Below are 26,954 nucleotides of genomic sequence, written 5' to 3' on the forward strand. Positions count from 1 at the left end.
AAAAATTTATCTTTCTTATAAATAAGTACAAGGTATAGAATCTGGGGGGGAAAAAAGGAATTTACAAGAGGCCCATTTTATAAAGCAATCCAGCCTATTTTTATTATATTGATGTCAGATACTGCAACTAAAACAAGAATCTGAATTCTTTAAGAGTACCCTTGATTAAAAACAACCCAAGTAACACAAACCATAAATAAATCATGGGAGATAGATGATTTTCTGTCATGTATAAACTGCATATGTACAGTAGATAACATTAAACCAGATTACATAAAAGAAAATTAGGACTGTCTACCCAATTTTCAGATCCCCTATGACAATGTACATGTTGGCTGCAGGCAGTTGTATAACCAATTACAAGGGCTTTATATCTTTTATGAGACAGATCTGTATTTAATCCATGGATTGGTGCCACGGACTTCAAATGCCGATTCGTTGCTGTAAATATAGTGAGCCAGTTCTTCTAATGCTGGTTCAGGGTCAGTGGTGGCAAACTGTGCTGCTTCCTCCACCTCTTTCTTAATGCCAGCATCAATTTCCTACAAAACAACACAACTGTTAATGTAACTGCAGATTAGACCTAAGCATCAATAATATTGTACAAAGAAATAGAAAGGCAGCTACAGGTAGATCTTAATTCAACATGTGCTAAAATACGGGGTGATGGTAGCAGTAACAAAATTCATAGACTGGGTAATCAGTAGAAAAGAAAATCCTTCATTTTGGAAAACCGGCAAGAGATTAGATATGACTGCATTGTGCTACTAATTTGGACGAATTTTAACCCCCATGGCAGTTACAGCAGCTGCTTATGTTTTACCAATAAACTAAATGCACAAAAATTAAAACAGCATTCAAAACAAGACAGGAAACTTTTTCAAGCCCCTGAAAAGTTATTACTTACCCCACTGCCAACAGTAACTGATCGGTTGTATTTGACTAACATTGTTACTTCATGCAGCATATATATGCACTTCTAACAAACCTTTTCAAGCATTTAAGGTTTGGTTTCATGCAAAATTAATAAGTTTTCACAGACCAAACCTCTTTGGCCTTCATAATTTAATGAAATCCTTTACGATTCTTTCAAAGCATAGGCTTTCCTGCTCCCAGTCATCTTTCTGCTGCTTATCCAGTCTCCTAACATGCTCATTTTTTCCCTTGATCTCTAATCAGACAGCCTGTATGCAACCAGTTTTCCCACATGTTAAACTCCCTTTTGTCCAACTGCATGCTACAGTCATGGTGACAGATTAGGAATCTTGATTTGAAGTTGGAGCTAACTTTATCCTTAAGCTACTCAAAAATCCAATGTGCAATAGCTGGTTTTCACAGGACTGAATGAGACAGATGCAATGTTTCCACACCACATGAAAAGAGTACTCAATAGGCTGTTTTTTTCCCCAAAGGAGAATGGAGGAGAGCCAGTTGTATTTTTTTTTGTTAAATATTAAGGGATGAGACTGAACTAATAATTACTTAATTGTTAATACTTGTACTGTTAGAATACTTTGACAAAAATCTCAAGTCAATTTTGAAGTACAACTTTGGTGTGACAACTGTTCTACATCAGGTACATCCCACACAACACCATTAATTGAACTCAAAATAACAGTGAATTAAGAATTAAAGTCTTGATGCTCACAGTTTTGTTGCATTCAAGACTATGAAAGATAAGAAACATACCTTCAGTTCTTCTATGCTGGACAGATTATTATTCAGCATCCTATCCTTCAACATGGTAATTGGGTCACTTTTACTTCTCACTTCTTGGATTTCTTCTCTGGTACGGTAACTGTAAACATCAACATACAGGTAATATTTTAAATGATCTGACACCATCTTCCCTTTCTGTTTAAATGTAAAGTTGCTCAATTCTTGAGATGTTGAACCTAGTTAACTTTATTTTGATAAGGAAATATTTACTGTACCACAGATACTGATTAAGGGGAGGTACATCGACAAGCTGTCCTAATTTAATGCAATTATGAAGGCCTCTGATGTCCTTTATATTATACACTCAAGAACTGCTAACCAATAATTGTAAGATCTTAATGCATCACTCAAGAATGAATTTAAACTAGCGTTCAATGTACAACTTCTAGATGTATTTTATGGGACACCATAGTAATCATTATACAAAATGATTGCTTACAGGCTAATTACACTCAAGCAAAAATACAGTAATGAAGCATGGCTTAAGTCTACCAATATACAGAGGCACAAGATGCTGCTTGAAGAACTCTGTATTCCAGGTAGCATCTGTAGAGGGAAATGGACAGTCACTGTTTTGGGATGAGACCCTATTTTGTATGGTTGGACTCAAAATTAGGTTGTGGGATAAATTACAGGACGACAGAAGCTGATTCAACTGTAGCATTTGATAAAAATGATACTGGTGGGTGGGAAAAACAGTTTATTGAGATCAAATTAATTGCTTTGTAAAGGGACAGCAGAATATTAGATGAGTTGAATAAGCCCGTTTTATACCTTTCTACAATTTGGCACATGACCTTTATCTAAAGCACCATTAAAAATACAAAATCTTATCTCAAGCTGAAACTTGCTCTATATTATGTTTTTAAATATTTTACTCAAACTGAACAGCTGTTACCTGATTCCTGGATCACTCATGCTGTGACCATGATAGCGATAAGTTTGCAGTTCCATCAAGATGGGGCCCTGAAGTTGAACATAAAGTATTAGAAATCAATGATATAGTAACAAACTATTCCAGTCCACCCTGTGCATTTCTTCCCCCCCCCTTGTAATTCCCATTACATATACAGCTTTTAATTTCCTAAGAATGTAACTTCAAGTTGTAAAGTAACTTCCTGAAAGAACAGCTTTACTCATTTCTCAATGGGAACTGAGTTACCTCCAAGGAAATAGTCTGAAGTCAAAGATGAATGTGATTAACAACAAATTGTACAGATTACTGGCATTCACCAATGATGAAATAGCAGATACTCTAAGCAAATGGATATTATTTCTATTAATACCACAATGTTTTAAAAGTATATTACAGTGTTATAAAAGTTTATAGAAAATCTGGTAGCCTTAGAAGGAGTGCCAGAACTGGCACCTGAATCTAAAGGGAATGTGGAAAACATCATCTGTTGAGCCAGATGCTAAGAAATTGGAATACGGATTTTTACTGTATTTCCAGAAAATCTGTAGCATTAGTTGATTGAACTGCTTCAATGAATCAAATGTTGCATTGTTATCCTTCGGAGTCATTAAGTGCTATACTTTGTGATATCATTCTACCATTACATAGTAAGGTCCCAGTTTCTAATAAATGAATTGCAGATCCATTTAAGAATAAATCTTGTTTCATAAAGCTACCAAACTGCTGTAGCGAATAATATAGCTCAATCCTATCCCTACGTGGGTGGAAATCTGCCATTGTTATCCTCCTCCATTCTGGGGGAATTAAGAGTAGACAAGAAATGTTGGTGCTGCCAATAATTTCCACTTAGTTATTTAAGACTGAGGAAATTAACACCATGCTCTGAACTTGACAAATTAGTGGGAAATTAATGTACTATACTGCTTACAAAAGAACTATTTTCAAAGTACAAAGGAGATCCCATATTTTAATGAATAGTACACATGCATTTACCTTTCCCGACCTGCAGTAATCTGCTGCAAACTTTGTCGCTTCTCTGACACACAACACATCCATCCCATCGACCTGTAAAAAGATTAGTGCAAGGTGGATTCATGCAAGAAATGGATGCAAAGATAACCTAACCTTATGATTTAACCGATAAATATTGTTCTCATTCTGCTTCACATAGCTTGGGTTATTCAAAACTTTTCCTCTCCCACAATTCACCTTTTTTCTCCAAGGCAGCATGAGTGCTATCCCTAATCATTGATAACTTGCAGGCAAAGCAATCGATCTGCTGTAAAGATCCACATGAAATAATAAATATGGCTTCAAGGAACCAATTCACTTCTGTCTGAATACAAATACATTAAAAATCATAGAAAAGGGAAAGAAAATGTGCTGAGCATGTGCAATTTGCAGCCTGGCTGCCTGAGCTATGATTGCTTATAATGGTGACAAGTATCACTGCAAATTACATTAAGCGCCCCAGGTTCAGAATTCAATTTCTTTTTCCTCTGAACAAAATACTTGAAGAACTACTACTGTTCTTCTTTGCATTTCTATTGTGCTGCATTTACAATGGGTACATATAAAGTGTGGCTAAAGAAACAGACTACAATGAAGAGACGTCAGGTTTCTTTCTATGTTCTACTGTTCTCTAGCCCTGGAAGGTTCAGCACTAATGTTAGGGCTATGCTTCCAAATGCCAGTCTTCTCGTGAGGCAGAAAGAGCTTCTCCCCATCTACACTGTCCATTCACCTCCAACACATTGAAAATGCAAACCTAGCAGTTACTTCACATCTTCATCCTCAGAAGTACAATTCTGCTAAATCTATGCTGCACTCCTTCCAAAGCCAATGTATCCCTTTATTGTTATGGTGCCCTGAACTTTTCTGTAACTTTGGACTAATCGGACCGACTTAGTATAAATGTAGATTATTTTTATCACCTTGAATTTCTAGGCATCTAGATGGATAGATCTCAAAATCTAGATATACACATTACTGCTTCCAGCTTTCCCCCATCATTGTTACAGTTTGTTCATCATACATATCTCATTTTCCATAACCTGTACTCACTTTTGTTTTTGTACACTTTCCTCCTCCAGTTTGGCATCTTTAGTCATTTATGACCAGTTTTACTTGGCAACTGATGCCATCACTTTTCAGAGGAATAAACCTGTTCTATATCTTATTGTTCTTTATCTTATACCTGCTGAGTTCGAGAGCAACTTTATCATTAGAATTTGCTCAGTTTACTACTGCAGATAGACTAAACCAGGGGGCTGGCTTCCCAATTTTTTTTTATGCCATGGACCAATACAATTAAGCAAAGGGTCCCATGGATTCTAGAGGGTTGTTCCTTGAGCTTTCTTTGGATTTCATTGGTGTAGGAGGCAAGAGACAGGTCAGAGTTGAAGAATTAACCTCGCAGACTACTGGAAGCTCAAGGTCTCCAATCTAATGTTAACAATGTGATCCTCTCTGTATGGGAAAGGCTTCACAAAGCACATCTGTTCAGTCACAAGGTGACTGAGCTACACCTATGGCCTCTTGTACTGTTTTAAACAAATCCCAACATCAGGTTGAGAAATAGTATCTCATTTTCTAATGAATCATGTTGTGACTCTCTGCACTCAATTTGAAATGTAATGACTTCAGATAGCCAGACTTTTCTTTCATTGATTATTGCTCTTTTTTCCTTCTGAGCCCTCTCTGCACATTTACTTGTTCACATTCCAGTGATTACTCAATTTACCCTCTCAGCTAGGACTTGGATCCCAGGTCGATTCAGCTGAAATTAGTCCCAAAAATAATATTCCTTCCTGCCCAGACCAATTATGAATGTCCCATAAACTGGGACACATTCTTTCTAACACTACTACTGTAGCTTAATAACTTTATTATACCCAAGTTAAATTGCATTTCACTCATAGATTTTTTTTCCCAGTTTAGTTCCTAGTACTCACTAATCTCTAACCAGAACTATCAATTCTTCTTTTGGTTGGGATATTTTGCCTAAATGAATACCCATGTACCGTCATAGGAAGATATAACACAATGCCCTGCCCACTGAGTCAACATCGACCATCAAATACATATTTACATTTATTCTACATTCATCTGATTTAAAAAAAATTCTCTACTTTCTTGTCACTCACCAACACACCTGGGGAATTTACAGTAACCAATTAACCTACCAATCAGCATGTCATTGGGATGTGGTGGGAAACCAGAGTGCCTAGAGGAAACCAAGATAGTCATACTTGAGATAGTGTTAACTCCACACAGACAACACACAAGATCAAGATTAAACCTGGGTCAGCAGCTCTACTGTGCCATATTACAGTCATTATATTAAGCATTTTTGATAGTTACGAGATGAAATAGGAGGTGATAGCCACAATCAGGATAGGGAAGAAACAACATGTAGATTGATTGTTTCCTTATTTGAAAAATTAGTAGTTTTCTATAATTGGTTGGTACCTTACCCTCAGACCAGGGATGTAGTCACCTCTCTTGTAATAGTCAGTGCTGGCTGCTGCTCTCTCCACAGATGTACCCATACCATATCTGTTGTTCTCACAGATAAATATGCAGGGCAGTTTCCAAAGCATAGCCATGTTGTAGGTTTCAAAAATTTGACCCTTAGAAAAAAAGAGGATTGATATAAATAATGTTTAAAGAAAGAGATTAAGTGGCAAAGTACGTGTTCAAGTGAGTCTTCCCTTTGAACTTCAGTGTTTTATATTGTGCAATGCTTCACATAATCTTACCCGATGGATAACATTTCAGGTATAAGATGGAACCCATAAGCCCGTTACTGCAGGTTCAAGAGCGAGCTGCAACTACTTTTTTGCAGTTACATTTCTGCTTTTACATGCTTTAACTATAACCCAGTCAAAAGAGTAGAAACTAAAGATTGCAGAAGGTTGGTTTGCAGGTGCAGCAAGCTAACAAGAAGGCAAATCGAATGTTAGCCTTCATTGCCAGAGGGATTGACTTAAGAGGAGGGAGGTTATGCTGCAACTGTATAGGGTACTGATGAGGCCGCACCTTGAGTACTGCGTTCAGTTCTAGTCTCCTTACTTAACGATATACTGGCTTTGGAGGCAGTTCAGAGGAGGTTCACAGGTTGATTCCAGAGATCAGGGGGTTAGACTATGAGGAGGGATTAAGTTACCTGGGACTGTACTCACCGGACAGAACTCAGAAGAATGACAGGAGATCTTATAGAAACATATATAATTATGAAAGGGATAGATAAGACAGAGACAGGAAAGTTGTTTCCACTGATAGGTGATACTAGAACTAGGAGACAATAGTTTCAAGATTCGGGGGCGTAAATTTAGGACTGAGATGAGGAGGAACTGCTTTTCTCAAAGGGTGGTGAATCTGTGGAATTCTCTGCCCAACAAAGCAGTGGAGACTACCTCAGTAAATATATTTAAAACAAGATTGGATAGATTTTAGCATAGTAGGGGAATTGAGGGTTATGGGGAAAAGGCAGGCAGGTGGAAATGAGTCCATGGTCAGATCAGCCATGATCTTACTGAATGGCGGAGCAGGCTCGATGGGCTAGATGGCCTACTCCTGCTCCTATTCCTTATGTTCTTATGTATCAAGGGTTAAGCGTGAAAGGTGAGATGTTTCAGGGGAACATTGAAGGGGAACTTCTTCTCTCAGAGGGTGGTGAGAGTGTGGAAAGAGCTGTCAGCTAATGTGATGGATACAGGTTAAATTTCAAGATGTGAGATAAATGTGGACAGGTACATAGGGCTATGGTCCAGGTGCAGGTTGATGGGACTAAGCAAATTCATAGTTTGGCACAGACTAGATGGACCGAAGGGCCGGTTTCTGTGCTGCACTGTGTCACATATAACGTATTAGCACTGATGCAGTGTTGATTAGCTGGGTCTATTGTCTTATAGCGTCACATGAATAAATAGAGGCTGGTCAGGGACTATATCTGCAGCATGCTACCACCGACATTGGACACCCTAAAATTTGCCTACCGACACAACCAATCAACAGACAATGCCTTAGCCACAGCACTACACACTGTCTTCACTCACCGGGAGAAGAGGGATGATTATGTTAGAATGCTGTTCTTGGGACTACAGTTCAGCATCCAACACCATAATTCACCCCAGGGTCGACAAGAAGCTCAGAGAACTCGGCCTGCACCCTGCCTTGTGCAGCTGGATCCTGGAGATCCTGACTGATCGCAGGCACTTTCGCCTCTGCCCCCAGACCTTCCACACAGGAGTCCCCAGGACTGTGTCCTGAGCCTCCTCCTCTACACTCACGATTGTGTTGCTATACACAACTCCAATCTGCTGATCAAATTTGCAGATAACACAACACTGATAGTCCTTATTTTCCAACAATGATGAAACAGCCATAGAGAAGTCAATGCTCTGACACAGTGGTGCCAAGAAAACAACCTCTCCCTCAATATCAAAAAAATGAAGGAGTTGATCATGGATTACAGGAGGAACAGAGACAGGCTAGCCCCTGTTGACATCAATGGGACTGTAGTTGAGAGGGTGAATAGTTTCAAGTTCCATAGTGTACACATCATTGAGGATTTCACCTGGACTGTACATACTAGCTGTGTGGTGAAAAAAGCACAACAGCACCTCTTTCACTTCAGACGGCTGAAGAAGTTTGGCATGAGTCCCCAAATCCTCAGGACTTTCTACAGGGGCACCATCAAGAGCATCCTGATTGGTTGTGTCACTGCCTGGTACAGGAACTGTACTACCCTTAATCGCAGGGCACAGCAGAGAGCGTTGCGGATAGCCCAGCACATCTGTGGATGCGAACCTTCCTCTATTCAGGACATTTACAGCAGCGGGTGTGTAAAAAGGGCCCGGAGGATCATCAAGGACTCCAGCTACTCCAACCACAAACTGTTTCAGCTGCTTCGATCTAGCAAACAGTACCGCAGCATTAAGGCCAGGACCAACAGGCTACAGGACAGCTTCTTTCACCAGGCCATCAGATTTATCAATACACACTGATCTGATTGTTATGTGACTGTACATTTATGTATACAAAACAATTATGTATACAATCTTCGTATTTGGGCGATATCCTCCCCCACATTTCCCATCCTTATTGCTTGTACATAGCAATGGAGACGCAACATAAAGATTTTTACCTCCTCATGTTGTGAGACAGATGTAAGAAATAAAATTCTAATTCTAATTCTAGAAAGCATGCTGTACCTGATTGGCTGCACCATCACCATACAATGTCACGCAGATCTCATTCTTCTCCATGTATTTGCAAGCTAATGCAATCCCTGCTCCAAGTGGAACCTGATATAGAGGGGAAAGTTACCAAGAAGAAATACAACAATCCACCCCTGTCCCCCCATGCAGCTGTGCAGCTAATGGAAATTTGCCCTTATGGAATAAAATTCACTCTTATTGAAACAAACAGAAAATGTAAAAAAAATTTTCAATGGTTATTTTTAGTTACAGTAAGGTTTGGATATGGCATCACCACTTCAATTCAGTTGGCAGTTGCAGCCAGACAAGAACATGTGAACAGACAACTCATTATGGTGGTATTGCACTCTTCATCTGTGAAGCATTTTCTCTGAGACACTGCACTGTGGGGAGCTGTACTAGCCATGGCCAGATCTTTCAATGTTTCTCAAGTAATCTATAGCAGGGTTCCCCAACCTTTTTTGCACCGCGGACCAGTTTAATATTGACAATATTCTTGTGGACAGGCCAACCCCGGGGGTGGGGTGGGGGGGGGGGTGTTCAAGTGGGGTTAAACTCACCTCAACATGTCTTTTACAGTTAGGGTTGCCAACTTTCTCACTCCCAAATAAAGGACAAAAGTAGCAGTCAAATCCCAGGACACTTTACCCCAGGAAAGACTACCATGGCCATGAAGCCTTGTGTGGGCACCTGTGTGCGCATGCGAGACGTGTACGTGCTGATTTCTTTCTCCCACAGATCGGTTTTGCCTTCATCTTCCCATCTATACTGTACATACATTATTTCTACTTATACACAGCCTATATAAAGTAGAAATATCATATCATTCCTGCTTTTACTATATGTTAGTGTTATTTATTTTCGGTTTTATGTGTTATTTGGTATGATTTGTTGTTGTTTTTGGGTCTGGGAACACTCAAAAATTTTTCCCATATAAATTAATGGTAATTGCTTCTTTGCTTCATGCCATTCCAGCACGAAAGGTTTCATAGGAACGCTCTACCTTAGCGGGGGAAATACGGGACAAGGGTGGTCCCGTATGGGACAAACCAATTTAGCCCAATATATGGGATGTCCCAGCAAATACGGGACAGTTGGCAACCCTATGTTCAAGTTCAACAGTGCGTGACAGGGAATGAGGAAAGGTGCAGCTGACTCATATTGTTTCCTCGCGGACTGGTAGCACGATTTGCGGCCCGGTGGTTAGGAACCACTAATCTATAGGCCCATTCTCCACTATCACCATCACCGTGCCTTAACCCATACTGCACCCATTCTCCATCGCCCCACCCAGAACCCTTTCTACACCACCTTTCTCCCATGAAAACTAGTTTTCAGATCCCATCCATTTCCCTGATATCCCCCACTTCCTAAACCCTTCCCTATTCATGAGTCTTGTGCATCTCCCCATCCAATTTAAGCCCTAGCTGTTAAATTACAACAACAACGGGTCACCGTCATCATCGATAAAGTGGCTTCATTGGAGAGAAACATCCTGTTTCTCCACTTTTAACGTGGGTTTCAAGAGCTCGAGTAACAGAAAAGATCACAATACAAGCTTATTCCAGGACACAATCTTTCTGACACAGGGGCGACCTGCACTGCATTTCCATCTATTACTTATTAGATGCTCTTAGCTTCACTATTTAGTCATGAATTAATCTGCATAAAATTTTAAATCTTCCAAATTGGTGTGATCCTATGGAACCATATTTACCTGTGCACCAACAATGCCATTGCCTCCATAGAATTTGTCAGCATACATATGCATGGATCCACCTCTACCTTTCGCACAACCTCCACGTCTACCTGTTCAGATCACACACACTTTGTGAGAAACACAGGCAGTTAGCAGCTAATTATTTATAACAAATAACAAGAAAATTTTCAAGAGTCAAGGGAATAGTGAGTAATATCATCATTAGCAAAAGACTAAATACTGGAACTCTGGAGTGCGGCAATGTTGTCTCTTTATTTAAGAAGGGCTGCAAGGACAAGCTAGGGGACTGTAGGCTGGTGAGCCTAACATCAGTTATGGAAATTACTGGAGGGATCAAACTTCATTTCAAGAGGCAACATGTAAAGATTAAAGGTAGCACAAAAATTGTGTCTCACAACACTGAGCATATTTTTTAGAGAGGACATTTATTTTGACTTTGACAAGGTCCACATAATAAGCTTATCTGAAACGTTAGATCAGACGAGACTGAGGATTAGTTGGCAACCTAGATACGAAGTTGGATTGGTGGAAGGACTCAGGGGGTGATAGTGGAGGGCTATTTTTCAATAGGAGGCCTGTGACCAGTGCCATAGGAATTAGTGTTGCATCTAATGTTGTTTGTCATCAATTATATTAACGACTTGGATGAAAATGAATTGGCATGGTTATTCAGATTGTGAATGACACCAAAATTGGAGGTATAGTGGGCAGTGAAAATAACTGAAGATATCAACATGATCTAGAGAAATTGGAAAAGTAGATCAGGGAATGACAGATGGAATTTAACTTGGATAAGTGCAAAGTCTTGCAATTTGACAAGTTAAACTGGGGCAGGAATTGCACAGTAAATAGCAGAGCCCCAGAGAGTGTTGTTGAATGGAGAAACCTTGGGCGTACAAGTTCCCTGAATGTAGTCAGGGAGATGAAGGTGCTTTCCTTCATTGGTCAGGGCACTGAGTACAAGAGGTTGGTGAGACCACACGTGGAGTGGCATGTGCAGTTCTGGTCATCTAGCTAAGGAAGTAGGTCATGAAAGAGTGCAGAAAAGATTTATAAGGTTATTACTGGGACTGGAGAGCCTGACTTATAAGGAGAAACTAGATAAACTGGGAACACAGAAGGCTGAAAGGTGATCTTATGGATGTTTATAAAATAATGAGGAGTACAGTTAAGGTGAATGGTCAGTCTTTTTACCAGGGTAATCTGAAACTGGCAGATTTAATGTGAGATGGGAAAGATTCGAAAGGGACATAAGTGACAACTATTGCCATAACAAAGGTTGTGGCTATATGAACACACTGCCAGTGAAGTGGTAGAGGCACATACAATTACAACATAAGAAAGACATTTGGACACAACAAGTATGGGAAAGGTTTAGAGGGATATGGACCAAATGGAGGTAAATGGGACTAGCTCCAATAGGCAGCTTAGTTGGGATAGACAAATTAACCCCAAGGGCCTGTTTCTGTGTTAACTCCATGACTCTATGACTAATTTCATGCCAATACAGAAAAACTTGAAGATGCAAGATGAAAATTGTGATCCATAACAATGTTCTTATAAATTATAATCAATTCAATGTCTGGCCTATGTTACAAATTTAGATCCTGTATTTTTTAAGCTTAAATGTTATACAGGATGCTCCTTGAGATTTTTTTCTTTAAAGAGATTCATTTATCAGTGTATGCATGTCACTGCAAAGCCCGTAATTATTGCTCATCCCTGACTTCCCAAATGCTGTTGCATACCCATAATTCTGTTCGATAAAGTTTCTATGGTAACAATGAAGGAACAGTGGTGTGCAGCACATTCTTTCATTATGGCAGATCAAGTAATGGAAACTTGCCCTTATAAAATTCACAAATGACCCAAAAATGAGGTATAGATATATAAAAAAAAACCTCTTACAGAACTTACACAGAAGAAAATAAAACAAACATAAATGTACACAAACAACTGAACAGTTTATCAGGAACACTGATCACAGGCTGCAGGTTCACAATGGGAGGCCAGTGAAGAAATGTTTTGGAAATTGATAAGGCAACCTCTTCCATTAATATTTGTACAACAATACCTTACCAAACAATGTAACATCTCTAGTTAATCAAAACAACAGCTTTACTCTTGTGCCTATAATACAATCAGAATTCCTCTGCTAACAGATCACTTACCCAGAGGGGCATTACCATTGAGAGAAAACCTTTCCATACAAATGCACCTCCACTTAAAGTATGGTATTCAATGGGGGGGAAAAAGGTTTGCATCACAGAAAATCATGATATGGTTTTCTACAAATGTTAACGCAGGGATAGACTGTACTTCAAAGTGAAAATACTGTGTTTGTTAACTTGGCTCTTCTTGATGGTAAAGATGGGTTGGGAGATGTTGCCGGAGTTTTCTGTACCAGTAATCACAACACACTTTATAGATGAAGCACACTAAAGCCCTGATGTTTCCGTTTATGGGAGTGCCAATCAAGGGGGATGCTTCATCCTGAACATGTCCAGTTTCTTGACTGCTGTTAAAACTGTACTCAGTCAATGAAGCAAACTATCACACCCTTGATTTATCCCAAGTAAACGGTAGAAAGGTTTTGGGGCAGCAGGAGGCAAGTTACTTCTTGCAAAATATCCAGTCTCTGATCTACTCTTGTTAAATTGATAGTGTGTGTGTGTGTGTGGGTGGGGGGGGGGGGGCGTAGATTCGGTGATATGGCAGTAATGCCATTGAGCATCAAGTACAGGTGGTTAGACATTCTCTTGTTGAAGATGGTCAACGACTAGCATTTCTGTGGCACAAATTTATTGCCACGTCATAGTAGACACCTGAATGTTATCTAGATCTTGCTGCATGCAGACATGGGCTTCTTCATCTTCTTGGGAGTTTAAAATGGAATTGAATACTGCAGAGTCATCAATGAAAATTCCTTCTGCCTTTATAAGAAGACGGCATAACCAATCAAAAGAGTGTGTTTTTCCTTAGTTTAACTGTGGTTACCTGATGTCAAAGAACATAACTGTAACTTTATCCCTAAAACACATTGCCACCCGAGTAGAAGTTGGTCTAATACTTATAGTTCGTTGTTGTCACTCAAACCAGCTAACTGAATAATAATTCATAACAGCACAATTTTCACAGCTTTGGTCATTACTTTCTGGCAAATACAATGTGGCAAAACTGAAATGGTATTTGGTAACAAACAAAAGAAAACCTGCAGATGCTGGACATCCAAGCAACACACACGGAATGCTGGAGGAATTCAGGCCAGGCGGTATCTATGGAAAAGGATATGAATGATGTTTTGGGCCGAGACGGTCATTTCTGTGTGTTGCTTATATTTGGTAACCTCTGATTTATCCAAGAATCTATGTCACTTCAGGTTGCTATCTCAAGATGAGGTGGAAGAAGATACATTTAAAACAAAATACTGTAGATTTTCTACACATTTCTTACCAGTGAGCTCAGCCAAGATTTCTTTGGCAGGAATGCCACGTGTGTAGGTGAAACCATGAGCCCGATAAGCTGTTATAAGGTGGTCCGTTGGCTTAATTGCTTCCTCAATTCCAACGCAACAAGCCTCCTGAAGTTAAAAATATATATAGTAGCCTTTTTGTTAATATTTGGATAAAGTATCCGAAACAACAATTCAAACTTTGCGGTAGGTAACTTAAAAACCAAACCATTATGGACCAGACAATATAGCATACTACATCTGGCCCAGCATAATTAAGGTTTACTACTGTGACCAACTTTCCTTCCTTTCCTTGTGTTCTCAAAGCAAGTCCTGGTACTTTTCACACATCATCAAAATAATTACATATGTATAATTACTAGATCAGAAAATACACTCAATCATTTTATGGGTGAGGAAATGCCATACGTAAACACTAGATACCAAAAATTACCTTCAGATCTCTATCATATTGTAGCTATATATTGATTGCTTTTAGACTTTCATAGACTAACAACGAAACTGAGGAATTTCCTCTGAAAGAACCATACTCATCCATTTTCTATCACATACTTGGCCATCGTACAAATGGCAGAATCCGCGGATGATCTTCTGTTTGTATAGCTGATCTGCCTTGAGCTCCAAGCGACGAATCAATTGCATTCTTTGGTAGTACTTAAGGCCATCTTCTCTAGTCAGGACGGTTGTGCTGTCAGGAGCTTCTTCAAGACGATGCACGTCGCACTTCTGGATTTTAAAAAATTAAAATGTCCTCAAACACCAACAGCAGAAAACATCACACAAAGTATTCCTGAAAATGCGTATAAACACCAATATTTCACTAAAAATTTCCTATGCTAATGTTGCACCAAATAATTCTGGAGAACATAGATTATTAACTTATATGAGCATGTGATCATTGTGCTAAAGTGATGTCTACCCTAATGGAATTAGTCTTTAGCACTCGGACATTTATTATTGATCAAAATGTTATCAGAATTATTGGTGATGACCTCAAGACAGCGGCATTCATCACAAGGAACTCGTCATCCAGGGAATAACCTCTTCTTGTTATATCAATGGGGAGGAGGCACAGAAGCCTGAAGACCCACACAATTTAGAAGCAACTTCATTCTTTTCACCTTCAGGTTTCTAGATGGTCTATGAACACTATTATTTCTTTTTTTCCCACTATTTATTTAGTTTGTTATTTATAGTAATTTTTTTGTCTTTGCACAGTACTGCTGCTGTAAAATAACAGATTTCATAACACAAATCATTCATAACATACCCTATTCTCACTCACTTAGTAACCTAATAATTTTTGGATTTATAAAGTATCAGAAATTACTAAACCATTTTTGTTGAATATTTTCAATGGCTGCATCTTCATGAGACATGGGCGGTGGAGGGGAATGGAGTGCTGGGATGTAGAACCCCAAGAGGATCCTACAAGAAGGTGCTAAATTGATCTAAGATGAAAGCAAATAACTTCTACTTTACGTGATAAATTATTTTCGGCTATTCAATTTCCAATATTTCCCCTCTTATTCCAAGTATTAGAATTCCAGAAGTATTGGGAAGCAATCTGTTTTCCACACCTGAATCTGGACAATAAATGCAAGCAAACTATTCTAAGGGCAGAGGAAAAATAACATTTTGTTCAGCATTTGATGGCAATCATGCCTATTTAAAATGATAAACTGTCCTGAACATTTAGGCAAATAATATTATAATCAGTACCAAATATTAATTTACATAAATTGCAAATGAGCCATCTTCAGTCAAAGCACCATCTCAGTTCAAAAGTAAAACAAAATGTTATTAACTCAATTCCTCCACTTCATAAATAATTATTTTTATAATTTGTATACAAGTTCCTTCTGGGGCACAATTAATAATGAGATCATAATGCTCAAACAAAAAGTACTATCAAGGGGATCACCACTGTAGAGGAGGGAAGGGAGTGGAGATGGAGGAAAGAGAGGTGGAGGTAACATTTCTGTGATCTTACGAAGTTGTTGAATGTACAAACACCAGTGGACATAGCACATCTTTGTGGGAGATAATACATATATTAAGAATATTGAATTGAAGATTTTTTAAAAAATGAGAATGACTGAAATAGCAATGAAGGGTACTATCTCTAATAGGGACAGGTTATTTACAGACCTATTTTGTAGTTCATACCCTATAACTGGCTTTTAAATTCAGTCACATTTCTTTTTTCTAATCTTTCTTCTACTCAAATAAGGAGCCTCAATGGCTATATTTGACATAGAATTAAGATAAAATACTCAAAACTGTATTACCTTAATGTCAAATGATGCTTCCGATGCGAAATCAGCATAATTGCGAGATCCCACTAGAACTCTGGCAGGCTGGAAGAAATTAAAAACCGATTTTTAAAAGATCCATCAAAAAACAGAGGTTATAAGATACATAAAGGAGTACACAAAACAGTACCCACAAAATGAAAGATTAACGAATCTAATTGATTTCTAGTGTAATGAGTATGCAATTGAGTGTGGAATGAGAGCTAAAAAGGGAAGTTAAGATGGTGGTAGGCTCAGCAGTTAAATAATTATTCAAGTCACTCTTTCACGCAATTTTCCAAACATTCTTCTGTATGGTTCACATTTGTGCTCAATTTATCATTTCATTTTGAGAAAGAATCAAACTATTAGCAGCAAATGCCTTACCACCAATATAAAATAACAGTCTGAAAGTGTAATTACAAACAAAGTCTACACGTATGTAAATCATGTACAAAAAGCTTCCTCTTCGGGGCTGACTGGGCACATAATGAAGATGCTGCCTCAAAGGAATGAAGACTAAATCCTGTACATTAATAAGGAGCCTTTGTTGTTCCTTTCCATGCCTTGTGGTGCATAGAGCAGTAACCTTGTTGTTTCTTCAGCATTTTTAACGAGGCCAAGTTGCTAGCTTAATGCTCAACCCAGCACGGGTGGAAAGCGCACAGGGAATCAAACAGATTCGAACCTGGAGCTGTTCGCCTTGAAGTCCAGTGTTGATGCCACTACACCATCGGTCAGTATAATAAGGAGTCTTGGGGAATTATTATTATAGTTTTAATCTATGTTATTTAAAACGGCACAATTAACTTTGTGCTATATAATGAATTAGAGTTGTGGGCCTTTACCATTATCAGTTTAACCTTGAAAGTCATGTAGACCTTAGATCCAAAGTCATTCTCGACCACAGTACTATAAATAATTGATCATGATATTCCTGACATTCTACAAACACAACGCAGCAGAAGCTCAAACTCGTATACTCAACAGACCTCATTCCTAAATATCATGTTCAAGGTGAAAAAGGTCAATATTACAAAAGACAACATATTAACCAGTTCTTCACTTATTGCGTTGTAAATGCCATGATCTTCAAATTCAACTTTCAGAACAAGATTAAAATCCCATCTTCCCCAGTAATTGCATACAAGAAATGTATCACTTTGACCTATTTGATCTTTGTACAGGATGGCTAATTAAAATAAGTCCTTCTAAATAAAAATGTGCCAGAATTCCTATTTTCTTCATTTAGCAAATAATTACTTGTAAATCAACTTACTTGCACTCATATGATTTCAGAGTCTCTATTTGCAAATTGTTTGCAACACACAAAAATCAATATTTTTGATTCAAGGCTCAAGCAAATCCTAATGTTATGGAAGAAGTCACATTAACCACCCCAGGCTAGAAGAGAAGCCATCACCGAGCGCAAGGCTATTCCTGGATCTGGTCGTTTGTGTTACAGACGGCTGTTCTGGAATCTTGAGCTAACTTTTGTTTCTTTTCCCATATCTATAGAAGCTCTCATATTTCTTATGATGAGTAAGGAGCGGGATTACTGCAATCTACATTTTTTAAAAAATCCAATGGTACTGAACTACTTTAAGCATAAATTATCAGAACCTAACACAGAAACAGAGACAAAAAAATGTATTATTTAGTAAGAAGCAAGACTGAATTAATTGCAAGAATGAATCAAAGGAATTGCATGCATGGCAGGATGCACTTCAAAATGACAAGGAAGCGGTTTAATACCATCCAGTGAAGTCAAATTTGATTCAGCCAAACATCTTGTCTTCATCAGAAATATAAACAGGCAAAAGCCATTTGGCCTCATGTCTGTTCTACCATTAAATGAGATTGAAACTCTCTCCCCAATCCCATATTCTTGAATTTCCTAAATAAATATAAAAGACTCCAACTCAATCGTGAATATCCACAGTGGCTTAGCTTTTTCAACCTTTTTGAGTAGCAAATTCTAAAGATTAACAACCCTCGGAATGAAGAACCATCTGTCGTGAATGGCTGACCCCTTATTATGAGGGTGCAACCCCTATCATTGATACCCCAGCCAGGGAAACTATCAAATCTGTATCCACCCCTTTATAACCTGTAAAAATCTTTCACGTTTCAATGAGATCACCTTGCATTCTTCTAAACTTATGAGAATATGGACCCAGTATGTTTAACCTCTTCTCATACAAGGAAACTCTGATCCTGGGAATCAATTTGGTGAAACATTGTTCCACTCTGTCTTTTGCAAATATATTTCCTCCTTGGGCACAGAAACCAGACTAACTCTCAATAAATGCAGTTTCATCTGGGGCCCTATCGAACTGGAGCAAGAAGTCACTACCCATTGAGACTTCTTGCTCTAGCGGGCGAAAATACTGTTTGCATTTCTAATTACCTACCAGTTCAAAATACTTTTATTATCAAAGTATGTATACATTATACAACCTTGAGATTTGTCTCCTCACAGGCAGCCACAAAACAAGGAAACCCAAAAGAATCCATAAAAAAACTGTCAAACACCTAATATTGGGGGGGGGGGGGGGGAGAGGGACTTGAAGCTCGGATGAGCCAATGCCGGAGCAGGCCACGGCCTCAGCCCCAGTTCAGCGCAGAGCTGAGTAAATATCACAGAGCCCTCAGACACAGAGTCTGGAGCTGCCAGACAAGGCCATGGCCTCAGCCCCAGCTCAGTGCAGAGCTGAGTAAGCATCGCAGAGCAGAACTAGCCCGACCCTCACCTCTTGTCCTGACACCCTGGATTTTCAATCCATTTGGCCCAGCATTTAAATCGTTCAAACATCAGGTCGTTCCTTATACTAGGACCCAGCCCTGTCACATTGAAACACTCTGGGACTGGACCCTGCTGCCAAATTTCGGCCGTACGTGACCTATCCAAATTCAGTCAAATCCAACTTTAACTTAAATGATTATCTTCATGGACCACTAAGTGCCCCTAGAATCTAAACTTTTCAATCTTTCTTTATCTAGAAAAATACTCTGCCTTTCTATATTTCTTTGTATATAAAATGTGTATTTTCCCAAAATGTGTCTAAGTGTGGGCCTTGATAAATTCCGAACTACAGTGAGGAGGGTAAGAAACTGAAGGTAAGGTTTTTTTTTCCACAATTTCCTCTGCAAGTCAAACTTTTTCCTCAAAGGTTTTAGATATGGCAGATGAGTTCAGGCCAATATCGTGCTTCTCCTGAGCAAAGTGGGAACTCAGGAGTTCCTGATGACTATGCGTACAAGAAATGTGTCCAGCTAAGACTCCTGACAGACCGCATGACAGCACTGGAGCTGTGCATGGATTCAGTTTGGAACATCTACAGGTGCTGGGAGTATTTTGGCTAACGTGTTTAGTGATTTGTGTCACACTGCAGTTTAAAGATCTAAGGGACAATAAAGAGTGAGTGATCAACAGGTAGAGCAGTAGCAGGCAGGTATTAGTGCAGGGTTTCCCTGTGATCATCTCCATCCAAAATAGATAAACCACTTTGGATACTGTCGGCTCATTAGTGAAAGGCAGCAGTAACCAAGATCACAGCTCTGTGAGTGGCTCTACTGCACAAGAGGACAGGAAAAAAGAGTGGCAGAGCTGAAGTGGTAGAGGATCCCATAGTAAGGGTATAGACAGGAGCTCCAATGCCAGGATGGGACTTCCAGCTGGTATATTGCCTCCTGGGTGCAAGGATCAGGGTCTAGGTTTCCTCTCTTTTTTTAAAAAAACAGCTGCTCAACCATTACTCTTGAGCAGGAAATTTTACACGGCCTGAAAACTGAGGCACATTATATAAAAGAAAATTCCAGCCGCGCAGCAAAAAAAGGCGATGTGTGTAGGAACATTTCAGTTATTGTGCAACCACGCATGGCGGAACTTAGAGGAAACAGTGGTCAGGGATATCTCGGAGCAATTGTAGGGCTTTCTGAAAGGAGAAGGAGAACAGGTAATTGTCGTGGTGCATGTAGTTACCGACAACACAGGGAAAAAAGCAAGAAGAGTCTTACAAGCAAAATTTAGGGAACTAGGAGATAATTAAAAAGTAGGACCTTTTCAGTGGTAATCTCAGGATTGCTATCTGTGCCACATGCAAGTCAGAGTAGGAACAGCAGCACAGTCAGGATAAATAAGTGGCTTGAACAGTCTCTCAAGAGGAAGGGTTTCAGATTCCTGAAGCATTGGAACTGATCCTGGGGGAAATGGGACCAGTACCAACCGGATAGTGCACAGCTAGGCAGGACTGGGATCAATGTCCTGGGCGGTTGTTGGGGAGTGTTTAAACTAATACAAGTACAGAAAAGTCAAATTCCAAAGATTACTAGATTCCAAAAGGACGGTGAATGTGGGGGCAGTTCATCTGAATGCCTATAAGTATTCCAAACAAGGTCAGTGAACTTGAGGCATAAATCAGTACAAAGGGGTTTGATTTAATGGTTAATTACAGAAACAGGGCTACAGGGTGGAGATGATTAGGAACTAAATATCCTGGGGTATCAGGCAATATAGAAAGATAGGGAGGAAGGCAGACATCCCACCCTGCAAAAACTCATTTTAGGGAGGTAGCACCATCAATTTGCGGAAGAATCCAGGAACTTCCAGGAGAGGTGGGATGTCTGCAATAGAGTAGCTCCTTAACAGCTAGCCAGCTAGTTTAAATAACGTTAGCTGTGCTAATGAACAAATGACACCTGTTAAACTCACCTCAACATGTCTTTTACAGTTTTAACCCACCATGGGCAATAGAAAAGTCACTGTTGCAAACAGCACAGTGAGCAACACTGTCAGTATTTTGACGCCTATTAGGCAGGGGTACACTTTAATGTAATCTGGGGTGACGTATGTTTTATATTTTCTTTTTTGGAACACTCTGCCATGGCGCGCGCTCTCTCTCGTGGTCGCTCGCGTGCTCTCACTTGCTTTCTCTCTCGCTCTCTCTCCCGTGGTCACTCTCGCGCTCGCTCGCTTTCTCTTGCTCGCTCGCTCTCAAAAAAATTGATTTCTGTGATATTGTATATAATTTGCGGGCATCAGGGAGCCACTATTAATATGCGGGAGACTCCCAGAACTTCCGGGAGAAGTGGGATGTCTGGGAAGGTAAGAGAGGTGGGGTAGTGATCTTATTGAAGGATGGGATCAGGACGATAGCGAGGGACGATATAAGATCTAAGGAACAGATTTTGAATCATCTGGGTAGAGATTAGGAATAGTAAAGAGGAAAAAATGTCTGTAGGCCACCAAACAGTAATATTACAATGGCAATAGAAATAAACTAAAAAATATTTGCTGAAAGCAAAGTGCATCATGGCCTGGCTATGCAAAACACCAATGCCTTTGAACAAAAAAGCCCTCAAAATGTTGTGGATGAAGCCCAGTTCATCACGGGTAAAGCAGAGACCAGGATGAACTGCTTTTCCCCAGAAAGTAGTGAATCTGTGGAATTCTCTGCTAAGGGAAGCAGTAGCGACTACTTCATTAAATATAACATAGAAAGATTTTTGTAAGTACAGCCAGTAAAGATTATGGGGAAAATTAACCATTTATTCCTACTTTCTAGTTATTAACAAAATAGCACACTCGCTGTTCCCCACCTTCTTACTCTGGCTTTTGTCCAGTTCCTTTCTCGCCCTAATGAGGAGTCTCGGTCTGAAACGTTGACTGTTTATTTCCCCTTCGTAGGTGCTGTCTGACTTGCTGAGCTCCTCCACCATCTTGTGTATTTTGCTCAAGATTTTCAGCATCTGCATAATCTCATGTTTAATATATGCCAGGGTATTACCTCAAATACCATGTGAATTAATTGAGTTTGATAAATCTGTGGAGTGTTTCATTGAAAGTCTTCTTAAATTCCAAACACACCACACCAACTGTTCCATCCTGATCAATTATAAAAAACAATCGCAGACTAGAGTCCCCATAAAAATCACTCAGTCTTCTCCAACTAGAATCAGTTTTCCCCAACCAGAAGCCCTGGATGAACCATGAGAACAACAATCTGCTGAAGGCCAGATCAAAGGCATTTAAGTTTGGTGATCCAGAAGGTTACAAGAGGTCTCTGGAAAGTCATCTCACAGGCAAAGTGACAATTCTGGACTAAACTTGAATCAATTAAGGATAGCTCGATAGTTGTGTCAGGACTTGAATTCTATCACCTCTTACAAAGTAAAATCAAGGGACATATGCGACAATAGGGCTTTGTTTTCAGGTGAGCTCGATGCCTTCAATGCTTGCTTTGAACACCAAAACATGGAGGAACCATCACAAATTCCCACAGCCCCAATGATTCTGTGATTTCAGTCTCTGAGGTCAACATGTAAGTATCATTCAGGAGGGTGAACCCACAGGAAGCATCTGGCCCAGATGAGGTACCTGTGCAGCAGCGTTCACTGAGATCGTTAACCTCCCTCTCCAGCAGAATGAAGTACCCACCTGCTTCAAGCAGGCTTCAATTATACCATTTATATTTATATTTATATCAACTACTGCCTGAGAAGCTACTTGGATCCACTCCAATTTGCCTACTGGCACAACAGGTCCACAGCAGATAATATTTCATTGGCTCTTCACTCAACCCTGGAACATCTGGACAGCAAAGGTGCATACATCAGGATGTTCTTTATCGATGACAGCTCGGCATTTAATACCATCATCCCCTCAAAACTAACCAAGAAGCTTCAAGACCTTGGCCTCAATATCTCTTTGTGCAATTGGATCCTCGATTTCCTCACTTGCAGACTCCAGTCAGTTCAGATTGGCAACAACATTTTCTCCACGATCTCCATCAACACAGGTACACAACAAGGTTATATACTTAGCCCCCTGATCTATTCACTTTAAACTTATGACTGTGTTGGCTAAGCACAGCTCCAATGCCATATTAAAGTTTGCTAATGGTACCACTGTTGTTGGCCAAATCAAAGGTGGTGTTCAATCAGCATAAAGTAGGGGAGACTGAAAATCTGCCTGAGTGGTGCCACAACCTCTTACTCAATTTCAGCAACACCGAAGCTGATTGTGACTTCAGGAGGGGGAAACCAGAGGTCCACTGGCAAACCTTATCAGTGGATCAGAGGTGGAGAGGGTCAGCAACTTTAAGTTCCTTGGAAAGCACAGCAGCACTTTCTTAGCAGTTTGCAAATATACAACATGACAACTAAAACTTTTGACAAGCTTCTGTAGATGTGGAGTACATACTGACTGGCAGCATCACAGGTATAGAGACACCAATGCCCTTGAATAGAAAAGTAGTGGATATGGCTGAGTCCATGAAGCCCTCCCCACCACTGAGCATGTCTACACAGCGCGTGGCTGCAGGAAAGCAGCACTGTTCATCTGGGACCCCCACCACCAGAGTCCATTGTCTCTTCTCGCTATTGCCATCTCAAAGAAGGTACAGGCGCCTCAGAACTCACGACCAGGTTCAGAAACAGTTATTACTCCTCAACCATCACAGGCTCTTGAGCCAAAGAGGGCAGCTTTACTCAGCCCATCATTGAAATGTTCCCATAACCCATGGACTCACTTTCAAGGGCTCTTTATCTTATGTTCCCAATGTTTATTTATGTTATTATTATTTCTTTTTTTTTCTCTTTTTGCATCTGCAGTTTATTATGTTTTGCACACTGGTTGTCCATCCTGTTGGTGCAGTTTTTCAGTGATTCTATTACGATTATTAGGATAGAACATGCCACAAGAAAATAAATCTCAGGGTTGTATATGGTGTTACAGATGTATCTGATAATATATTTACTTGGAACACTATGCAAGAACACTTTCACGAGGGGTCTCGGCTGGAAACGTCGACTGTGCTTCTTCCTATGGATGTTGCCTGGCCTGCTGCGTTCCACCAGCATTTTGTGTGTGCTACCAGAACACTTTCACTCTTTTTGGGGTATAAGTACAAATAATAAAACCGGCTGCTGGCGTAGTGTCATCAGCGCTGGACCCTCTCCATCCGTCCATGAGTTGAGTGTCGAGCTAACAACACCTCGAACTCGTAAAAAAAAATTCCTGGAGAGGGATCAGCTCAAGATGGTTTCAGATGCCCAAGACCGATGAGCATACTAAAAAAAGAGCTTGTCATGACGGCGCCCCGACTCCACCAGGAGTTAAGGGCACACACACACGCACATAAATAATAAACTGATTCCAGTTGAGCCGAAGGGGCTGTTGTCTCTATGGATCTAACTGAGAACGTGACAGGTGTCCTTGGAGAGCTGGTGAACAAACAGGGTGAGGTAAGGTACAGCCCAGGGTCAGTCAGGTGCCAGTCACTATGAGTATCGGCATGAGGCACCATTCTCCTCGGCGCTGACGGGGCAGGGGACTGTCTTTACGCTGAAAGACCAACGACCTTGCAGCAGTCCTGGCGGCTTCTCGCCGGGTCGAGAGGACGGTTCAGAACAACTTCGAAATCCTGGGAGCGGCAGTCAGGCTCCAAACAGCCCGCAGCACCAGGCAGTTCACCCCCGCTTCCCCGCTCCCCACACCCCTCAACACTGCTGCCCCTGCCCCAGCCGCACCCGACACGGGGCGCAGAGAAAGGCCGGGGCTCCGAAAGCCGGCACTGACTCGATGGCCTCTCGGGCGTCCCAACGAGAGAGACCGTGCACTCACCCCACCCGCTCCGCAGCCACGGTCACCTTCAGCCCCGAGTGCGGCTGGAAGGACCGGCACCCTCGTCTGCTGCCACTGACCCGCACCGGACCAGAAGGTCCACACGGGAGTCTCAGCCCCAGCCCGGTACTCACGCTATTGCTCCCCCGGATCAGGTTGCCCAGGAGCCGCAACATCTTGGTCATCACCGAAAACTCGAGTCCCAGGCAGAGCGGCCGATGGATGGGCCGAGCAACGGATTTCCGGGTTGAGATGATGAGCGGTGGTGGCGACTGGGTGGCCGAGCAGCGCACTCCCGGAGTGACGGGACGGGTCAGGACTCTCGGAGAAACTCGTCCCCGTGCAGGTTCTCAGAAGGTGAAATGCAGGGATTCTGCAATGTTTACAAAACCTAATTCTTACTCTGAGTAAAGATGTCATTGTCACTTGAATTTATTCTCCATCCTTCTTTTCGAACCCACTACCGAAATAATCAACCGAACAAAGAAGCTTGCACTTAAAAAAGAATATTGATCTACTTTCGATAAAATTGGGAAAATTAACTATCTTCTTTAAGTCTGCAAACACCCTCTGGCAGTAAATATCTTTTTCTAGTTCCATGAACTTTACGGAAATAAGTCACTGTTCTGTAGGGATTTACAAATAAAAACAGCGGAGACGTTTTATGTTTAAGAAAAGCCGTAACAACTAATTTATTGTACTCCAAACCTTGAACACAAAACACAATTTTTTTAAAAAAACTTTACGTAATAACAACATCACGTCAGACCAGCCTGGTAAAGTGAAACCCCAACTCAATGTCGGTGGTTGTGAATTACGTACATTTCCACCCAACACCCCACCCTCCAAAAAAAAATCACTAAAACCGGCATTGTGAGTCTGTCTGGAGCTCGGACAAGCTGGCCGGCTCAGGTCCTATGTTTCATAGCTGGAGGAACAGCAAGTGTCTCTGGCTCATCCAGAGGTGTATCGACACGGTAACAGAATCCTCCACATCTTGGTGAGCTAGTTTAAGGCGATCAACTAAAATACATTCAGGTTTACCCTCCTATCTATGATAAAAGTCTTTTCCCTCTGTTCCAAAATGCAAAATGGGCCATTGTAATGGGGCCAAAGTGGATGTTAGTGTGTATCATGGCGGACAAAACAAATGAGGCGGAATGTAGGTCAACAGGAACCCAAGAGTGCTGTACACCATGATGGGAGGTAGGAGTAGGTGAAAAGGAATTGAATTTACTGAGGAGGGTGAACTACTGTCGAGAGGTGGACTGGAGCCAGACAGTCATGACATCAGGAATGGAATCACTTGGCACTCGTAATGTCTGCCTGTACACCAACTCAGCCATGGACAATTGTAGGCCCTCCTTTGGAGCTGTTCTGTTCTGAGCCCCAGCAGCACCCATAGGCCATTGGACTGCGGGTAATGCGCCATGGTATGATCAGCTGCTGGCATAGTTAACCCCTATGTCAGACATCCCACCCTCCTGCAAAAACTCATTTCAGGGAGGTAGAACCCATATCCCCCCCCCCCCCCCCGTCGACCTCCAAGGGTGTATGTATACAGGACATTTGATTATGAAAGAACACAACAATTTATTTGATCACATATTGAAACTGTTTACACACACACACACACACATTAATATATATTGTTGTCAGTCTCAATGCTAATAGCTAATAGCTTTTCTATTTCTTTTGCAAACTTTCCTTGTACTGTGATGTAGCTTGCTTGGCAGATTTGAGCATTTTGCCAGAAATCTCAACCCCACAGTAGTCTGTGTCGATGAATTTGTTAATTTTGCACGACATCAGATTCACAAGTGTTTTGTGAGACAGCTGACTTCTGAATTCTGTCTTAATGTGGTGCACCATGCTGAATGCCCTTTCTACATCACAATTAGAATTTGGCAGCACCAAAAGAAGCTTCATCAACTGGTAGAGCTCTTTGAATCTCAACTGCTCTGTGCTCACAGAGTAGCTCCT

The 26,954-nt window shown here is 40.7% G+C and overlaps 1 protein-coding gene across 1 annotated transcript; it reads right to left on the minus strand.

The window, feature by feature from the left end:
- Positions 1 to 41: 41 nt before the first annotated feature.
- LOC140199127 (pyruvate dehydrogenase E1 component subunit alpha, mitochondrial) lies at positions 42 to 25,239 on the minus strand. The gene is made up of 11 exons (XM_072260698.1): positions 25,106 to 25,239; positions 16,343 to 16,411; positions 14,604 to 14,777; positions 14,033 to 14,159; positions 10,577 to 10,668; positions 8,854 to 8,946; positions 6,112 to 6,267; positions 3,629 to 3,700; positions 2,618 to 2,685; positions 1,690 to 1,798; positions 42 to 542 (listed from the first exon to the last, which is right to left on the minus strand). The coding sequence occupies exons 1-11, from the start codon at positions 25,154 to 25,156 to the stop codon at positions 378 to 380; spliced, it is 1,176 nt and encodes a 391-aa protein (XP_072116799.1). The 5' UTR covers positions 25,157 to 25,239; the 3' UTR covers positions 42 to 377.
- Between the last annotated feature and the right edge of the window lie 1,715 nt (positions 25,240 to 26,954).

This window comes from Mobula birostris, chromosome 6, assembly GCF_030028105.1.
Source record: "Mobula birostris isolate sMobBir1 chromosome 6, sMobBir1.hap1, whole genome shotgun sequence".
NCBI lineage: Eukaryota > Metazoa > Chordata > Chondrichthyes > Myliobatiformes > Myliobatidae > Mobula > Mobula birostris.

Coding starts and splice junctions, on each gene's coding strand:
- LOC140199127 (XM_072260698.1), bottom strand. CDS start 25,156: ATGACCAAGATGTTGCGGCTCCTGGGCAACCTGATCCGGGGGAGCAAT. Junction 16,412..25,105: donor TGATCCGGGGGAGCAATAGC/GTGAGTACCGGG, acceptor AATTTCTTCCAG/CCTGCCAGAGTTCTAGTGGG. Junction 1,799..2,617: donor ATGAGTGATCCAGGAATCAG/GTAACAGCTGTT, acceptor TGATGTTTACAG/TTACCGTACCAGAGAAGAAA.